Raw genomic sequence first — 19834 nt, 5'->3', positions numbered from 1 at the left:
GCCTGTAAAAGGTTTTGTAAATAGATTTTATTTTGTACTCCGAAATAGCAAGATTCCCTTTCATCCGTAGCCATACAGTGATACTACAATAACCGTTCACTAATTATGAGTTGATCATGAAGTAAGTATGCTCATTAGTTTCGTCTCGTGATTTGCAACCCATCCATACCAAAGGTTTTGTAAATAAATATTATTTAGTACTCCGAAATAGTAAGATTTCCTTTCATCCGTAGCCATACAATGGTACTACAGTAATCGTTCACTAATGATTCGTCTCGTGATTTACAACCCGTCTTGTGATTTACAAGCCATCCGTGCAAAAAGTCTGTAAATAGATTTTATTTAGTACTCCGAAATATCAAAATTCTCTTTCATCCGTAGCCATACAGTGGTACTACAGTAACCGATCACTAAATATGAGTTAATCATGATTTAAGTATGCTTATTAGGTTCGTCTCGTGATTTACAACCCGGCCTGTAAAAGGTTTTGTAAATAGATTTTATTTTGTACTCCGAAATAGCAAGATTCCCTTTCATCCGTAGTCATACAGTGATACTACAATAACCGTTCACTAATTATGAGTTGATCATGAAGTAAGTATGCTCATTAGTTTCGTCTCGTGATTTGTAATCCATCCATACAAAAGGTTTTGTAAATAGATTTTATTTAGTACTCTGAAATAGGAAGATTTCCTTTCATCCGTAACCATCGGATACTACAATAACCGTTCACTAATTATGAGTTGATCATGAAGTAAGTATGCTCATTAGTTTCGTCTCGTGATTTGTAATCCATCCATACAAAAAGTTTTGTAAATAGATTTTATTTAGTACTCTGAAATAGGAAGATTTTCTTTCATCCGTAACCATCGGATCACGATCGGACGGGCGAAATTTTTTTAGCCGACGTGGCTGCCTGAGAGGGCGCGGAGGGTCGGCGCTTTCATATATAGAAATGACCAAATGGAGTGGCTAGGCGAAGCATTGCCACCTTCTGGAGTCTTCACCTTAGCAGTTCTTCGAGTCCATGGATGACTCTTGATTTTGTGTATGGATCTTTAATTTTAAACACAGTGTGGTTTAAACTCCGAGTGTATGTAATAATTACGGATTGATGCCTCTCGGGTTGGAAGCCGGAACTTTTTCTATTATCTAAAAGGATTTGCCAAAACTAACTGTAATTTGAAACGGAATGAATAGAGTGCAATATACGCTGCTATTGGGGGAACTTCAGATAAGAGCACACATACACATGTACTTTCGTATCTGGCCCACGCACGTGCTAGTTCAGACGACGATGAGAGCATTTGCTCGTCCCCCCACAACACACACACTCGCTGCCGTCGTGTTCCTCATCGTCGTCCGTTATCATCGTCGTGTTCCTGGAATCGCACCGCCCGGGCGTGACGCCCGGCGCACGTGGCGGCACACGCACGTTGATCTGGGGCAGGTGGGGGCCTGCTCTGGCCGGCTGCTGCTCTTGATGACCATTGGCTACCCTCCTGCCCCACCATTCACATGCCGCTGCCGGCAACGACGCCGGAGGCGAAGCACCATTATTGCCGCCGCCGGCGGTCCCGGTTCCGGCCATAAAATGGGAGGAGATGGGGGAGCCAAGATCCATCTCCGTAGTTGACAACGTCGCGGCAGCAGTGTATCCGGCGCCGTATTCGAGGTCCGATTTGTTAGAGGGGTTAGTATCCATCCGTATTGAGAAATTTGAATTCTGAAACTTAGATTTTTACGCTGTCGATTCTATTTTTATCTTATCCGACAAGTTAGATATTATCTGTACCCGATCTGAAACAAAAAGGAAAATAACTATTTGTATTCATATTCATAGGTATCAGATGCTACTCGATTGTTTATATCCGTGTCTAGAGCAGGCACATGTTTGTTCAGACAACGATCCATCTATCTATCCAATGATGTAACCAAGTTGCCAACTCTTCCCTTTGTTACAGTTGAGAGAGGTGGAAAAGGGGAGAACGCCGCTTCCGGCGGCCTTCTCCCTCTCTTACGGCTGTAATGGCTCCGAAGAGGAAGATGAGCAACAGAATCATCGTACGGATGTATATAGCTTAGGTAGTTGTTCAACTAGAGTTAGGTTTTGCTCATCCCCATTACCTAGCGGCAGAGCTAGAGTTTTCTCGCCGGTAGTGGCCAATGGAGCTTGGGCGTCGCGGCGAGGCGATGGCGACGGCGGCACCTTGGAATAAGGCATTTTGGACTCATCCCTGTTCCTGCAGCGTGCGTTTCTCTCTGGCGCCACTGGTGAGTCTGTGAAAGTGGTGCTAAAATGGCAGAGCCGCTGTACCGGGGAAGTTCGTCGGCGGCTCGTCGTCCTGTGATGAGGTGAGTCTGTTAGCTTTTTACTTGGTGGATAGAGGCGATGCCTCGGGGTTGGTAGAAGCGGCGGCGGAATTTGGAGCACAGATGTTTTAAGGATGTGGTTGTAATTTCTGCATTTTTTAGGGGCCTTTGTGTATTTTGTCTGGTGAATACGTGTACCGTATTTCCCAATTTAATACAGGTACGTTTGAAAATCCGTAAAATAATGTGCATGCGTACGGGCAGGAGTGTGCCGGGGGCTCCTATTCATCTACCGGAAGATGTGGATGGTACCTATCACACAGCTCACCACGGCCCATAATTATTCAGCAGTCAACACCATCGCTCAGCCAACAACGCAAGGTCTGTATTGGCATGCATCATGCATACACAGGTCCACAACAGTGAACAAAACACAACGTGCCATAGTCAGCTTATGCCGATGGGCAGGTATACTTTTTATCTTTTCTTTTAATCTATGTTAGTATTTTGTTTGTTCCTAAAATAGTATAGCCAATATTTATTTAAACTCAATTCAACAATTTCAATAAATTGGTTCAACATTTTATGTGAAAATGTTGAAATAGTAAATAGAAAATGTTGAATTAGTGCGTTCAAAATGTTGATTGTTAAAAAAAGATAAAATATATTGATATTGGATCTTATTTTGTTGCATAAAATCTAAGTAACATCATGGTTCAAACAGAATCTAAAACGCATTTATGATTTGAAAGAAATATAAGATCAAAGTCTCATGGCGAAAAAAATCAATCGAGTACCCCTCCCACATCAGCCATCCTGACATCAACATCTGTCCCCAAGCCAGCCATGCGCTGAGCGGCTGTCCACGAGCTCTCATCTTATTCGTTTTTTTTCTCTATACGGATCTCAAACACTGAAAGATAACTAACAAATAATCTTCTGGAAAATAGTATATAGGAACCGGCGGAGTGTGCCCCCGCACGTACGGGCCGTCGTGTTTCTCGCCGGCCCGGCCTGCATCATCGTGTTCCTCGACAGTCGACACGCATGGCCGGCCCGTTGGCGCGCGTGACACACGTGGCACGGTGATCTGGACGTGCAGGTGGGCCTGCTGCAGGCTGCCGCCTCGCTGGCCCGCTGGCGACCACCTACCTGCTCGGCCACTCAATGGCGACGACGACGCGACGCGGCCTCCGGCAAGCGCCATCTCGCGCCGCTCCTCCATCTATAAAACGGGAGCAGATCGATAGGGTGCCACCATACCATATCCATCTTCAATTCTCCATCCATCAAGTGAAGTTCAGCGCAAATCACCCCGATGCCGAGCATGGCGGCGCCATTGCTCTGCCTGGCGCTGCTCCTGGCGTCCGGCGCCGCCGCCGGCGCCCAAGCTCTCAAAGACTACCCACAGGTAAAGTTCAGCACCGCGTCGGCGACGCCGGAGAAGTACAACACCTTTATCGCCGCTGTCCGCGCCGCGCTGGTGAGCAAAGCTGGGGGGAAGAGCAACGGGATCCCCGTGCTGCTCGACCGGGACGACCCGCTCGCGCTTCAAACCTACCTGAACATCACTCTGACGAACTCGGCGGGGCATTCGATCAGCCTGAAGATGGATGTCACCGGAGCTTACTTCACCGCCTACGTGGCGTGGAAGTACTCGTGCCTGCTCAAACGATCCGGCCGGGCATTCTCGTCGGCGATCTGCTATTCCGATGATCCATGGTCGAGCTCAGCTGCCATTGCTGCGGCGCTGCAGTACTCCGCCGGCGTCGGGAGAGGCGGCGGCGGCGGCTATCCTGCTGCAGGCCGCCAGGATCTTGGAGCCGCCGCGACATGGCGGGCGAAGGATCTGGACCAGGCCGTGTCGTCGCTGTTCCTGTTCCCCACTGGCAACGCCACCAAGGAGGACGTGGGCCGCGCCGTCGCCGCCTGCGACATGATGATCGCGGGCGCGGCGGCGTTCCCGTACGTCCAGCGGCGGGTGAGCGCCGGCATGCGGGACGGCAACGGCGTCCCCGACGACCCGAGCCTGCACGGCCTCCAGGCGCGCTGGCCGGCGCTCTCCGCCGCGGTCCAGGAGTCCTTCCAGGGCGCCTTCCCGGCTCCGGTCGCCGTACAGCGGAGCAACGGCAAGTGGCTGCGAGTGGACAACGTGCGCGCGGCCGTGCCCCTCGTGTCCTTCCTGGAGCACGACGGCTGCAAGTCGTCGTCGTCGTCGACGGCGGCGGCGGCTGCGGATTCCCAGCAGCAGCTCCCCATGGTCATCAGGTCCGTCGTGGAGGATGCGGGGATGGGCGGCGGCGCCGGCGCGCCGGCGTGCAGCCAGGCGGAGCCGACGACGCGCATCGTGGGGCCGGAGGGGCGGTGCGTGGACGTGCCCTACAACTGGTACTACCGCGGGAACCAGGTGCAGCTGTGGCCGTGCAAGTCCAACGGCGACGCGAACCAGCTCTGGACCTTCCGGCGCGACGGCACCGTCCGGTCCGGCGGCATGTGCCTGGCCGCCGCCGCCGCCGGCGCCGGCGCCCGCGTCGTGGTGGACGCGTGCCCGCCGCGCGTCCCTGCGGCGCGCGCCGTCTGGGAGGCGCGCGCCGACGGCACGGTGGCGCTGCGGGCGAGCGGGCTGGTCCTGTCGGTGACCTCGTCGTCGGCGTTCGCCGGCGTCACGGTGCGGCGCGACGACCGCGGCACGGGCCAGTCGTGGACGCCCACCAACGAGACCGCGCCGCTGACCGCCCCCGTCGTCGGGTTCGGCGACCGCTGCCTGCAGGCGGACGGCGTGGGGGCGGTCTCCCTCGCGGCCTGCGGCGGCGGGATGGCGTGGTCGCTGTACCCCGACGGGTCCGTGCGGCCGCCGGCGTGGCTGTTTCTCCAGTGGAGGTGCCTGGCGGCGGACGCCGGCGGGCGGGTGGCGGTGAGGTTCTGCGACGGGTCCGGCTCGGCCTGCGAGCGCTGGGTGTTCCGCAGCGATGGCACCGTGCTCAACACCGGCACCGGGATGGTCCTGGACGCGAGGCCGTCGGCCGGCAAGAGCGGCCGCTACGACGTCGTCGTGTCGCCGGCCACCGGCAGCGCCACCCAGCAGTGGGCACTCATGCTGTGAGCTCTGATGGCTGATCCGATCCGTCTGCAACAGGGCTAGACAGTGTGTCGTGTACAATAAATTCGTGTGTTGCATGGTTGCTGAATAAAGTCTAGCTCTACAAGTACATTGCTACATGTCAACGATCTCATAGCTCGTCTCATGCAATGCCATGTAAGATTTTTGATGATGTGGAAGCGAGAGCGAGGTGAGAGAATGAGGTCGTTGTTTCACGAGACAACCACCTTATAAGCTAAATTTTAGGACTATGAGACAACTAGACCACCATTGTATGAGTTTTAGTTGTCATGCAACTTACAACATTCCTTTTTATTTACACAAATTAAAGAATTAAAGAGTTGCTATGAGACAACCTACAAAACAACATATTGTCTAATAAGTCATCTCAAAATTATGTGTCATGCATGAGACTTTCTATTAGACGACGTCAATATACTTCCCTAATTGCATGCGGGGCGTTGTTGTCTGCAGCTATCGTACTCCAGTGAAGTCTCTGTTTTCACCGAGCCAAAAGGAAACCTTTTCCCATTTCATTTTACTAAATTCCTCTTATGTGTGCCACTAAAATTTACACCCTTCCTATTCCAAAAAAAACACTTATACCCTTCTCTTTCGTAGTCCTATACCATAAAAAAACTCATGTGTCACCCATTTTGGTCACGAAATATTGTGGCAACAATGTACTACCAACACAGCGCCAGCCCTACTGTCTTATTTAGGGCTCGTTTGGTGCAGCTTATGCTTCACCGGCTCCGTCTACTGTAGCTGTAGACTACCGTAGTGCGAAGCCAGGAAAGCCAGGTTATCCAGCTTCACCGGCTTCTCTCCCCAGCTAGTTAGCTGTAGCACCTCGATTTTCGTTTTTGATTTATGCTACAGCAGAATACAGTGCTCTGTCGCTCTGTAGCAAGAAGCTGAAGCCGCTGCAGGTGGAGCTAGGCCAAACGAGCCCTTAATTTGCAGCCGCCATGCATGTGAGAATTAAACATAGACTCATGCGGTGCTTCGTTCTACAGACTATGACACCTCACAACGCTGTGGTGGTATTGTCAAGCCGGCCACATCACAACATCATGATGTAAAATTTAAAATTTCAAAACTATCACGTCGAATGTGTGCGGCACATGCACAGAGGAATCTAATGAGCCTAATTAGATCATGATTAAACACAAATTTGCTACAGTAATTGCTACAGTAACGTATGATAATGACTTTAAACGTGTGCTTTGTGGATCATGTCTATGTCACACTGTCATGTGTTTCCCTTGTTCCAAATTATAGTCGGTAGACTTTATGCGAAGTCAAGCTTTAAATAATTTTGACTAAGTTTATATGGAAAAAAATCAACATTTACAATATCAAATTGGTTCTGTTGGATTTACAGTAAATATATGTTGATGACAACTAGTGTATATTTGATGAAGGATGGGTCATAATCAACTGTACACACAAAATAAGTAACAATATCAATTCAGCACGGTCTGCCACATCGCCATTTTTTAGTTCCAAACCGCTATTCCGTCTTGTGCAATTGTTTTGTTTTATTTTTTATAAATCCAAAGTATTTGCTACGCGCCTAGATATAAAATATGTCTAAATGCATAACAAAAGTTAACAATCTCGAAAAGCTAAATTGATCTATTTTTTTCTTAGAACGGAGGGAGCATGAACATTTGAAGACGAAAGGCTGCAGGTCTGGTTATTTTCCCTCCAAAACTTTTTCGAAACAATTTTCCCTCCGAAAAAAAAAACTCAAACTGCCGGAATCGGAAGAGGAGCACGTCACGCGTGGTATGAGTTTGAAGGGAGCGGTTGCAGGTCTGGCTAATTTTTCGCCATAACTGCCGGAATTCAAACCCCGAATCCCCGGCCCGATCCCCCACAAGCACAATTCCCTCCCCATAAATCGAAGAGGAAAAGGAGAGAGGGCGAGCCGGCGGGAGAGAAGGGGATCGGCGCCGCCGGAGCAGCCGCCAGAAGGCCAGGACCGACGCCGCCGGCGAAGGCTCCAGTGGCGGCGACCGCATCACCGCGCTGCCGCTGGAGCTCCGCGCGCAGATCGCCTCCTTGCTCCAGTTCCAGTAGGCCGTCCAGCTCTCCACCCTCTCCCGGCCGTGGCGCCACATCCACCACCACACGCCCGTCGTCGCCATCAGCCTCTACGATTTCCTCCACCTCGAGGAGATCTACTTCGACCGCAAGCACTCCGCCCCCGGGCTCCTGGACGAGCGCTCCATCCTCGCCGCCCGCGTCGCCCTCGGCCGCCGCGCGCAGGACGCGTCCGCGTCCCGGGTGGACGCCCTAAGGCTCGCCTTCGGCGCCGACGACCTCCGCATGCGGCGCCACGCCGGCCGCATCGTCTTGCTCGCCGACGCGCGCGAGATCCGCATCCGGGCATACTCCGGCGAAGGCTCCGCGCGGGACGACGCCTGGGCGCTGGACCTGCCCCCCGCGGCGCGGGACCTGGAGGTCGTCGGGGCGCCCGGCCACGCCGCTCCCGCCGTCGCGGGGCCGGGCGCCGCCGCCCTGCGGAAGCTCAGCCTCGGCAGCGTGGTGATCCGCGGGTGGCCGCCGCACCTCCTCTCCCTGCGCCCGCGGCTCGACGAGCTGGACATCTTCTCCTCCAGGATCGGGCACGCCCGTGTCGACGTCCGCCTGCCGCTCCTCAGGTTCATCGACCTGGACGAGGTGGATGTCAGCCCGGAAGACGGCCGGTCGGGAGGGCCGCCGTTCGGAGAGATCACCATCGACGCCCCGGAGCTGCTGGAGCTCGACGTGACCTGCAATGCCGGGTCCACCACAGACTACAAGTCCTTCAGGGTGCGGGCGCCGAGGCTGCGTCTCTTGTGCTGGGCTAACCAGTTCGCAGAGCGCGTGGCCATCGACGTCGGCAGGCCGGGGAGCGTCAAGGTGGGGGTGATCCAGCAGAGGTCGGTCTACACGCGCGAGATGGAGAGCTCCCGGGAGCAGATGATGCAGATGCTCGGGGGGCTGCTCCCGGACCTGCCGCCGGAGAGCATCGCCGGCGTCGCAAGGTCAGGGCATTGCAGCAGATTGTGTTGGAGCCTTTAATAATTTGTTTGTGATGTTCTATCAACGTCAATGCAGGCCTTACATGACGCTGGGAGAGTGCGTGGACTCTGATGACGACGAAGACGAGCCTAAGCAGGAGAAGCTCACTTGCGACATCGATGGCCTCATGTCGCGTGGCATCTGATCCCTGTGCTGCTCGGTGCCTGCTGAATGACGAGGTCAGTCTTGTTGGGCTCAACATTATTTTCGCATCGTAGGAGGTGACCTTGTCTGTCTGGTTCTTCAAATTTGTTGGTAAGCTTTAAGCCATCTGAAGCTTGGTGAACAGTCAGGGTGCATTTGTTCTCTGGCAAAACAGAAATAATCAATTAACCTTGTTTTTTGTTTAAAAAAAAAAGAAAGTCAGCAGTATGTGTCCACTGTCCAGGTCTTATTAGTCAAATCGACTAGATCTTGCCCAATTTTTTCATTCAACACACACAAGTATATAATAGAGTGCAAATGGCAACATGTGAAATTGAAAAATATGAAAAATTATCGACTGGAGCTGCATTCCATACCTTAGATATTTAAGGTGCATTCCCAAAAAACATCAAAAATGTCACAATAGAGAACAATTTCCTATCATTTACTGCATTCCTATGATTTTTTAATGGTCAATGTTCCATATATCATCAGTTGTGATCAAAATAAGAAGTTCACTGAAACCCATCTTATTTTATCTATGTGCTTTGTTACCTACTGTCCGTACTAAAGCAATGCAATACTGCAAAGAAGCAGCGAGATTTTTTTTTTCTAGGAGAGTAGTAAGATATATACTTTAGTTATTAAGTTAGTGATTTAGCAATGTTTAGTTTTAGGTTCTTTCACGGATGTAATTCTCCGTTTGACCACCAGTATACCATTAAAAGGCAGCCTATTAAATGAGTGCCTTCTCGAGCCTGTCATGACTCATGAAGCCTTCAGAATTGTGCTTAGTAAAGAAACTTTTCTTGTGAACTGAGCTTGAAAGCTTAATTTGGTACCGCTTTGTGTGTTGGTACTGCGCTCTAAAATAAAGGTTATTCTGAATACATGTTCATTCAAGAATAAAGATATGATGTTGATACGGTATGTAGATTGTGTTACAATACTTTTATTTGATCTCATCAAATAGCAGTTAGAAATGAGACCATGAAAGTCATGGTTAAGGCAATGGTAACAACCATTGTTATGGCTATTGTAACAGCCATAGTTACTGTGGCTGTTAGAGAAAGAATTGAAGGATTGCACTTATGTTAGATATAACATCTATCTTGTATTCCCTATATATGTAACCTTGAGATCAATGAGAATGACTAAGACAATTCACCATTTACATTGTCTCTCCAGTTTTCTCCTAACATGTTATCAGCAGCCCTCTCTACTGAGCAAGAATAAGGAAGAGAGATCACCAGTTTTGCAAAGGGTAAGAATGGCCCGTCACCTTTTGAGGATGGTTCCTCTCTCCCCAGAAATCTCCATGCACGTCTTCTTCGTCGCCTGCTTGATGCACTCCTTTGGGATCCGGTGTGTCGCACCCAACGCTGCAGGCGCTTCTTCAATCATGGAGCCCGAAGAGCTGGTCAGGCCGACAGCAACAACTCCAGCACCGACGCGACTCATCGCGGTGTTTCGGTGATGCCCCACGAGCATCCACAGGAAGGACCCATCATGGTGACAACATTCTGTCCATGCCATGGTCGGTCGTCCTATCCTTTTGGCGGTGACGGATCCTCTTCGCTGGAGTACACACCGGCGACGCCGCTAAACTCTCTAGCCACGCCGCTGGAACTCCTCCTCAGAGGAATGATTGCTGCACGATGTGGAGCTCTGTTCTTCTCCATGACTTCAGGCAGCTCCAGCAGCATTGCCTCAGCAACACCGCCTCCACTTCCACCACTGGCTTCCTCAACTGTCAGCTGCCCAACCGCAACTACAGCGGCCAACGCGCGCCCCGGCCCCCACCCAACCGCAACTGCAGCGGTCAACGTGCGCCCCGGCCCCCACCCGACCGCAGCTGCGGCGGCCAACGCACGCCCCGGCCTCCGCCACCGCATCATCAAGACCGGGCATGTCCCGGCCGAGATGAGTGCCAGCAGCGCGGCCTGACACCCCCACCCTCAGGTGAGGGGGAGGCTTGAGCAGGAGCAGGGGACACGGGGTCCGGTCGGTGGTGGGCGGCAGCGGACCGACGTGGTGAGCACGATGTCAACGATTATAGGCCGATCTCGCTAATGAATATCAGCCCAAAGCTTATCTCCAAGCTTCTTGCCGACCGATTGCAGAGAGATATAATCAGCTTGATCCACCAGAACCAATATGGTTTCATCAAATCCACAAGCATCCAGGATTGCCTTGCTTGGTGTTTTGAATACATTCATCGATGCCATTAGGGCTGGACGAAAAACTCGTAACTCGCTAGCTCGCTCAACTCGCTCGTTAATGGCTCGGCTCGAGCTCAACTCGTTTTATAATGAGCCAGCTCGTTTTATAATAAGCCAGCTTGAGCTGGCTCGATATAAATCGAGCTGGCTCGCGAGCTACTCGCGAGCTATAACGAGCCAAGTTAACATCCCTCGATAGCTCATTCCAGTCTAATTCTGAAATTGTGTACTTATCGTCATGTGTAAACTGTGGAATTGTAGATCAATTGATGGATGGATTTATGTTCTCTAATGTTAAAATTATAAATACTTTATGTTTGTTGCTCATTTACTTTTATAATCTCTATATATGTGTTTTTATGATTTGGCTCGCGAGCCAAACGAGCTGGCTCGAGCTTTTTAGCGAGCCGAGCTGAGCTGGTCTGCTGGCTCGTTTGTATAACAATCCGAGTCGAGCCAGTGTGCTAACGAGCCGAGCTGGCTTGTTATCCAGCCCTAGATGCCATCATTCCAAAAAGGAAGCCATCATTCTGAAGCTAGACTTTGAGAAAGCCTTTGACACAATTGAACATGGAACAATCCTAACAGTTCTGGAACACATGGGTTTCCCATCAAAGTGGCTGGAATGGATCTCAGCCATTCTGACCAGTGGCTCCTCTGTAGTTCTCTTGAACAGTGTCCCAGGGAAATTCTTCCAATGCAAGAGAGGGGTGAGACAGGGTGATCCACTATCACCCGTCCTATTTGTGCTAGCAGCAGATCTCCTACAAATTATAATCAACAAAGCAGCATCTCTGGGCCTCCTGACAGCCCCGATCCCTCAACCCACAGAAGATTTCCCAATTGTACAGTACGCAGATGATACTTTGCTAATTATGCAGGCAGATGCAAGGCAACTTTTCTTTGTCAGATCTGTCCTCAACTCCTTTGCAAAATCTACGGGTCTAAAAGTCAACTACAGAAAATCACAAATTCTGCCAATCAACACCTCAGCTGAAAAGTTGAATCATCTTGCCCAAACTTTTGGCTGTTCAGTAGGCATGTTACCCTTCACATACCTTGGTTTACCAATGGGCACCACAAAACCCAAAATGGAAGACCTCACACCCATCATGGACAGAGTGGAGCGCAGGCTGTCTGGCTGTGCAACCTGGCTTTCCTACTCGGGGAGGCTACAAATGATCAACACGGCCATCACTCCAATAGTCACATATGCAATGTATACAATCAAGCTACCAAGAGGCTTCATCGAAAACATCGACAGGATATGAAAGCAGTGTCTCTGGAGATGAAATTCAGAAAAGAAGAAAGGTGGGAACCTTGTCGCCTGGGAAACAGTGCAAAAACCGAAGGATAAAGGAGGCCTTGGGGTGATTAACCTCCGTCTACAAAATGAATGATGCGCTTCTCATGAAGCAGCTACACAAATTCTACAACCGAATGGAAATTCCCTGGGTGCATCTCATTTGGTTTAAGTACTATCAAAATAAAGTTCCGCATGCAGCAAGAGAAATGGGCTCTTTCTGGTGGAAAGACATCCTTCGCCTGGATGGTTTATATCGTGCTATTGCTTGCTGCAAGGTTGGTAATGGCACTTCGATCTGCTTCTGGGAGGATCAATGGGCTGGGGAAACACTCGCTACTACTTTTCCCAGAATTGCTTCCTTCTCTAAGTCGGCGACCTTCTCAGTACGAGATGTTGTTGATGCTGAGGACCTAGACTCAATATTCATTTTACCATTATCCAAGGAAGCCCTAGAGGAACTAATGCACCTTGAGCAGGCAGTTGGAAGTATCCCTTTCGATGCTGATGCCACAGACACCTGGCAAACAATCTGGGGAGGCGATTATACCTCCAAGAAATATTATACCCATGCCTACCAGGTCATTGAAGCGGATCCATTCTACAAAATCATCTGGAAATCATCCTGCACTGCAAGAATAAAGTTCTTCATTTGGCTCTTGCTAGTGGACAGACTGAATACGAAAACAATGCTCACAAGATGCATACGAAAAATGTGCATGAAGATAACCTCTTCGTGCTTTGCGACTCGGATGCAGAGGAAACAATCGACCATCTCTTCTTCACTTGCCCGTTTGCGACTCAGTGTTGGAACAGACTTGGCTTCACCTGGGACAACACACTGAATCTAGGCGACAAAATTGTTCAAGCCAGAAACACTCACAACATGGAGTTCTTCATGGAGGCCTCGATGATTGCTGCTTGGGAGCTTTGGAAAAAGAGAAATGACAAGATCTTCGATAGATGAGAACCAAGCCAAGCAAGATGGTTCCGAAATTTTTTGTCCCAATGCCACTTACAGTCGGTTTGATTCAAGGCAGACCTTCGATCGGCCTTTTGCTTTTGGTTAGATGCTTTCAGTTAACTCTCCTGTGTAAGAATCTTGTTCCCTTTGTCGTTTTTATAAATTGAGCTTTTTCTGCTGTGGGCATCTCCCCGACAGTCCTGCTTTCAAAAAAAAAAAAACTTGAGACCAATGAGAATGGCTCAGACAATTCACCATTTACATTGTCTCTACAATTTTCTCCTAACAGACTGTATCTAAATTCAAGAAACAATGGTGACAGACAGAACACAGTTCAATTGCAGACTGAAATTTGCATCATTGAAGTTTTACTGCATTATTACTCATGCAGGTGTGGCCCATGAAAGATCAAGATACACATATGACACATCCATTTGTATGGTTTTCTCTAGATCCATTTGGTTAGTTACAATCATTGTGTGACATTTTCATGTTGCAGGCACACTTTCGGAGCTCCGGCGGCGAAAGCTTGAAGGTCGAATCTCGTCCCAGCGTGTTCACCGATGGATGCAGCCTGCAGACTGTATTGTGCTATGGCCTGTAAATCCATCCCCTAGTCCCAGTTTAGGAATCGTTGATGGTATACATTGGAAGATTTCAATATAAATGCAACGAAATGGATGCAGAGTTCTCGTGCATCGACCATCGAGTTGATAAATGTGTCATCAAATCAGTAGAAATCAAAAGATAGAATCGGGATGCAGTGGCTACATCCTGACGCGTCAGGTTGCAAAATTGCAGTGCCAATTGTAGTATAGTAGAGTTTAAACACCAGTTTTTTCTGGGGAACATATCAGGTGCAAACCGTCTGCCTCTAATCACACTTTTGCAAATCTCCCCTCCCACTCCTCCTGCGCACCCTCTTAGATGTTGATCCGATGACCCAGATTGAAGTTTGTACAGTTTGCACAAAGAGGTTGGTTTCTCTTCTTTTTTTTTGTTTCTCCTTGCATAAAATTTGTTCAAACTTAAAATTTGTATAGATGATTGTTCGCTCTACCTACATTTTTTATATAGTTTTACAAGCACCCGTTTATGTGCTACCAGACACTGTATCCTATGGAAACCAATCCTCTTGTGCAAACTTTGGAAACTCCAACGGAGACCACAGGATCCTCATCCGAGGGCACTGGACAGAGGTGGGGACATTTTGCATTTAGGTGCCCGCTTCTCCCTCACATTGGCCTGCGAGTTTTGCAATTAGCCCCCTGCCTGTTGGAGTCGCGGATGTGCCATCCAGCACTGTCACGAGCGCACGTCGTTCCGTCTCCCCCATGCCTCCGTTCCGTGCGAGTGCATGCTAATGTTGCTAATGTTCTCAGAGGTTGTACTTTGCATGGTTCTGTTTCTTCTGCTAATGTTGCTAATGCTGAACCTAGTAAGACTGACATTTGGCATATGCGTCTTGGACACATGAGTGAACTCGGTATGGCAGAATTGATGAAGAGAAACCTGCTGGATGGCTGCATTCTGAGTGGCAATAAATTCTGTGAGCATTGTGTATTTGGTAAGCACAAGAGGGTCAAATTCAATACCTCTGTTCATACCACAAAAGGTACACTTGATTATATTTATGCTGATTTGTGGGGTCCTTCCCGTAAGCCTTCATATGGTAGTGCTCGTTATATGCTTACCATTATTGATGATTACTCTAGAAGAGTCTGTCCTTATTTTCTGAAAAATAAAGATAATACTTTTGCAGCTTTTACAGAGTGGAAAGTTATGATAGAAAGGCAAACTAAGAAGAAGGTCAAGGTGCTTCGCACTAATAATGGTGGAGAGTTTTGTTCGAATGTTTTTGATGATTATTGCAGAAAAGAAGGCATTGTTAGGCATCACACCATCCCATACACTCCGCAGCAAAATGGTGTGGCCGAGCGCATGAACAGGACCATTATCTCGAAGGCTCGTTGCATGCTGTCCAACGCCCGCATGAACAAGCATTTTTGGGATGAGGCTGCTAATACTGCATGCTATTTGATCAACAGGTCGCCTTATATTCCACTCAACAAGAAGACTTCTATTGAGGTATGGTCTGGTACACCTGTAGATTATTCACACTTGAGAGTTTTTGGCTGCACTGCTTATGCTCATGTTGATAATGGAAAATTAGAGCCTAGAGCTATTAAATGTCTGTTTCTTGGTTATGGTTCGGGAGTCAAAGGATATAAATTGTGGAATCCTGAAACTAAAAGGACTTTCATGAGCAGAAGTGTTGTTTTCAATGAGTCTGTGATGTTTATTGACAGTCTGTCCACAGATGATACTTTAGTTGAAAAATTGCAACCACAAGTTAGTGTGCAGGTGGAGTTTATGGATGACCAGGAAAATAAAGTTGTTGGTAATGATATTTCAGATAGTGTTCCTGATATTGTTCAGCACTCACCTCCAGTTTCACAGTCTGATTTGTAGCATGAGAAGGATGTAGATTTATCTATTGCTCTTCGCAGATCAAAGAGTAGTTGTGGACCTCCAAACCGTTTAATTGAGGAGTGTAATCTAACTTATTATACTTTGAGTTGTGCTGAACAAGTGGAGGATGCTTGTGAGCCAGCAACATATTCTGAAGCCGTTGATTCTGTTGATAAGGAGAAGTGGATCTCAGCTATGCAGGAGGAGATGCAGTCTCTTAAGAAAAATGGCACAATGGAGATTGTGAGCTTACCTAAGAAAAAGAAGTCTGTTCGCTGCAAAATGGGTCTTCAAAAGAAAGGAGGGTTTGTCTCCTAGTGAGCCTCTAAAATTTAAGGCAAGGTTAGTTGCAAAGGGCTTCAGTCAGATTCCTGGTGTTGACTATAATGATGTGTTCTCTCCAGTTGTGAAGCATAGCTCAATTCGGACTTTCTTTAGTATTGTTGCTATGCATGATCTTGAGCTTGAGCAGTTAGATGTGAAGACTGCATTTTTGCATGGAGAGCTTGAGGAGGAAATTTACATGGATCAGCCAGAAGGATTCATAGTGCCAGGCAAGGAGAATTATGTTTGCAAATTGAAGAAGTCCTTATATGGTTTGAAATAGTCTCCTCGTCAGTGGTATAAGAGGTTTGATTCATTTCTGTTGTTACATGGTTTTAAAAGATCTGAATATGATAGCTGTGTTTATATTAAGATTGTTGATGGATCACCTATATACTTGCTGTTATATGTTGATGACATGTTTATTGCTGCCAAGAGCAGAAAAGAAATCACTACAATAAAGAAATTGTTGAATAGTGAATTTGATATGAAGGATCTTGGTGTTGCTAAGAAAATTCTAGGTATGGAGATTACTAGAGATAGAAAATCTGATTTATTATTTCTTAGTCAGCATAATTACATTAACAAGGTTCTTCGGCGTTTCAATATGCATGATTCAAAGCCAGTTAGTACTCCTATTGCACCTCACTTTAAATTGTCAGCCGCTCAGTGTCTTAGTTCTAATGAGGATGTTGAATACATGTCAAAAGTCTCATATTCTAGTGCTGTTGGTTCTTTGATGTATGCCATAGTTTGCTCTCGCCTAGATTTATCATATGCTATGAGTTTGATTAGCAGATACATGTCTTATCCTGGTAAAGAACACTGGAAGGCAGTTCAGTGGATTTTCATGTACCTCAGAGGAACAGCAGATTCTTGTTTGAAGTTTGAGAGAACTTATCAGGGACTCATTGGTTATGTGGATTCAGATTATGCTCCTGATTTGGATAGGCGCGGGTCACTCACAGGTTATGTGTTCAATGTTGTCAGTTGTGCTGTGAGTTAGAAGGCTACTTTGCAGCCTGTTGTTGCAATGTCTACCACAAAAGCAGAATATATGGCTATTGCTGAAGCGTGCAAGGAGTCAGTTTAGCTGAAAGGTTTGTTTGCTGAGCTGTGTGGAGTTGATTCTTGCATTGATCTATTCTGTGACAGTCAAAGTGTTATTTGCCTCACCAAAGATCAGATGTTTCATGAAAGGACAAAGCATATTGATGTTAAGTACCATTATATTCGTGATGTTATTTCACAAGGTAAATTGAAGGTATGCAAAATCAGTACTCATGATAATCCAGCTGATATGATGACTAAACCAGTTCCTGTAGCTAAGTTTGAGTTTTGTTCAAGTTTATTTGGTTTGACAGCTTAGCCCAAGAGGCTGTTTGGCGCCAGAACTTCTATTCTTTATTGTGTTCAGTGGTAATTTTGATATGCTACAAGAAGGAATTTGTCTCAAAGTGGAGTATGTTATATTGTGATCCAAATTCTGGTGGGAGATTGTTGGAATTTGGGCTTGGCCCATTAAGTATTTCAGTTATTCCAAATAAATCCCAAAGGCCCATGTGGTACAAACTTTTAATCCCACATTGCTAGTAGAAGTTGAGGAGACGATATGTCTTGTAAGCCGCCGTTAGGTGTTGTAAACACATACCCGATATAGTGAAGTTCTTGCTGGCTGGCGCCCGTGGTTTTTACCTTTCGCATTGGAGGGGTTTTCCACTTTAAATCTTTGTGTCTTTTGAAGTTTGATCTTTGTTGTTTTCATTATTTTGTTCGCCGTCGCTTCTAACACAACTGAACGTGATGACCATGGGTCGTTGTAGCAGATTGCCGACGAGAACGCGCGGCCTGCTGATCTTTTGAGCAGGCACGAGTACTTCCCTGCGTCAAGAGGCTGAGAAATAGGCTCCGGTGACATCCATTTTCAGGCTGATGGAGTGCCCCGCCGTGTTCGTCAGAGTGATGTTCAGAAATGTTTGGAGCGCAAGCGGATCGTCTTCGCTGAGGAGCACTGGGATCCCGTTGCTCTTGTTCCCCTTCGATTTGCTCACCAGAGCAGCACGAACGGAGGCGATGAAGCTCCGGTACGTCTCGGGGGTCGCCGAAGCGGTGCTGAACTTCACTTGTGGGTAGTCTTTGAGAGCTACTGCATCGGCAGTTTCCGACGGTAAAGCCGGTGATGCAAGGCAGAGCAATGGTAGTACCAGATGCAGCATCAGGAAAATTGGTAGCATCCCTCCTTTCATAGAAATAACACACTGCCAAACATGCATGTCGTCAATAGCTTACTATTAGTGTACACTAGCCATGCAACCAAGAAGGGAAACATGGAAAAAGTTGTGAAAAGTACCTTGGAAATGTAGAGTAAGTTGTGAAAAGCTCAGTCTTAAGATACAGTGGGGAATGGGGATGGCTCAAATGACTTTCAGATGATTAAGATCGGAGCTATTCTGCAAAGTTGCAGAGCCACCTGTTCATGGCTGGAGGAAGTAAGATTCAATATCTTCGTTGTCAGTATAAAAATATAGGAGGCAGTTGAGGCCTTGTTTGGTTGTCTCCCTAGCACACATAGCATAAATTTTGACCAATAATTAAGGGTACTAAATAAAGTCAATTTACAAAACTAACTCCACAACCCTGCGCTACTTCGCGAGACGAATCTAATGAGGCCTTTAACCGCATGATTGGAGGTTGGTTACTGTAGCATTACTGTAGCCAATCATCAATTAGTTACCAACATTAGATTCGTCGTGAAAAATTACACCCATCCGTGAAGAGGTTTTGCAAATAAACTTCGTTTAGTACTTTATGCACGCAAGATTCTCTCGTTGCGCTAGCTGTGCTAGGAGAAACCAAACAGGACCTGAATTTGATAAGACGGCAGTCCTTTTTTTAATACTATCTGGCAGCTGCCATAAGTTCAAAAATCAAAACATTTATTCAATAACAAAAGATAGCAGAAGAATGTATGCAAATTTATAAACGCAGAAGCAGATAGCAAAGCCAGAGCCAGTAGGCAGCAGCTATAGGATGGAAGAAAGGTGAGTAATCCAGAGGACCGGCGATGCTGCTACCTTGTGCTACCGCCATGGCGCCATAGCCAAAGCAGGGTGGCGATGGACGAAGATCGATCGTCCCGTCGTTTTATAGTAGCTCATCGAAGGCGCCTCGTTGTCGACGGAATCACTCCCAGTGGAGCGGCTCCATGTAGATGTAGGAGGCAGCAGGTCCCCCCATCCAGAGCGGAGTCCAGACCAGCTCGCAGTGTGTCACGCGAGGCTCTGGCGAGAAAGGACCGCGGCCGTGGTACGACCGGGCATTATGGGGGTGACAGGGGATCCGAGGTTACTTCTCCGCCTAGCCTGGTGGTGCATTCACAGTCGTTGCTGATGGCAGTTTATACAATGGAGCTTGTCACAACAGAATACTGAAAGTCCACTGATTATATATATACTGAAACCTTAACATGGTTTCCCAACAACCGTAAAGGAGCTCGATACTTCAGTTGTAAAGACTGACTGTTTCAGCCCCCTTTTCTCCTTTGGTTCTTGTACTTTTAAACTCATTTCCTTTTAATTGAAAGGCAGAGCTCCTGCCCAGTTCGGTCAAAAAAAAAGTATCGAGCAGGGCACCCGCCGCCGCCCCGGCGCCGAGGAAAGCCGCCGGCAAGCCGGCGGCCGGGCAGAGCGGCGGGGACGGCGGGTTCAGCTTCCGCGGGCTCTTCGCCAAGAAAGGGTGAAAGGCTCGCCAAGACAGGAAGTGAGTTTCCACCGTGGTGTCGCCGGATCGAAGCTTCAGCCGCCTCCATTGTAAAGCGCTTATGCCATTGGTTTTTTTATGACCATATATACCATTGCTCGAGAGCACTAAGCATTGTAAGAGCCACTGGTAAAAGCATCTCCAGCAGTTTCTAATAA

The 19834-nt window shown here is 48.0% G+C and overlaps 2 protein-coding genes and 1 long non-coding RNA gene across 4 annotated transcripts; 2 read left to right on the top strand and 1 right to left on the bottom strand.

Moving 5' to 3' along the window:
- The first annotated feature begins 3545 nt into the window (after positions 1–3545).
- Positions 3546–5675, top strand: LOC120666631 (agglutinin-like). The gene has a single exon (XM_039946512.1). The coding sequence runs from the start codon at positions 3632–3634 to the stop codon at positions 5414–5416; it is 1785 nt and encodes a 594-aa protein (XP_039802446.1). The 5' UTR covers positions 3546–3631; the 3' UTR covers positions 5417–5675.
- A 1517-nt stretch (positions 5676–7192) lies between these two features.
- LOC120666615 lies at positions 7193–13819 on the top strand. Its single transcript, XM_039946500.1, has 3 exons — positions 7193–8451; positions 8525–8667; positions 13621–13819. The coding sequence occupies exons 1-2, from the start codon at positions 7751–7753 to the stop codon at positions 8631–8633; spliced, it is 810 nt and encodes a 269-aa protein (XP_039802434.1). The 5' UTR covers positions 7193–7750; the 3' UTR covers positions 8634–8667; positions 13621–13819.
- A 2636-nt stretch (positions 13820–16455) lies between these two features.
- On the bottom strand, positions 16456–19132 carry LOC120666622. Of its 2 annotated transcripts, none has more exons than XR_005671809.1 (3): positions 18992–19132; positions 18268–18397; positions 16456–18175 (listed from the first exon to the last, which is right to left on the bottom strand). It is a non-coding gene; the product is annotated as an uncharacterized LOC120666622 (long non-coding RNA). The 2 variants fall into 2 exon arrangements; XR_005671805.1 differs by having other exon boundaries at positions 18268–18387; positions 18992–19127.
- Positions 19133–19834: the final 702 nt, after the last annotated feature.

This window comes from Panicum virgatum, chromosome 2K (assembly GCF_016808335.1).
Source record: "Panicum virgatum strain AP13 chromosome 2K, P.virgatum_v5, whole genome shotgun sequence".
Taxonomy (NCBI): Eukaryota; Viridiplantae; Streptophyta; class Magnoliopsida; order Poales; family Poaceae; genus Panicum; species Panicum virgatum.
This window is presented reverse-complemented; position numbering and strand designations above follow the sequence as displayed.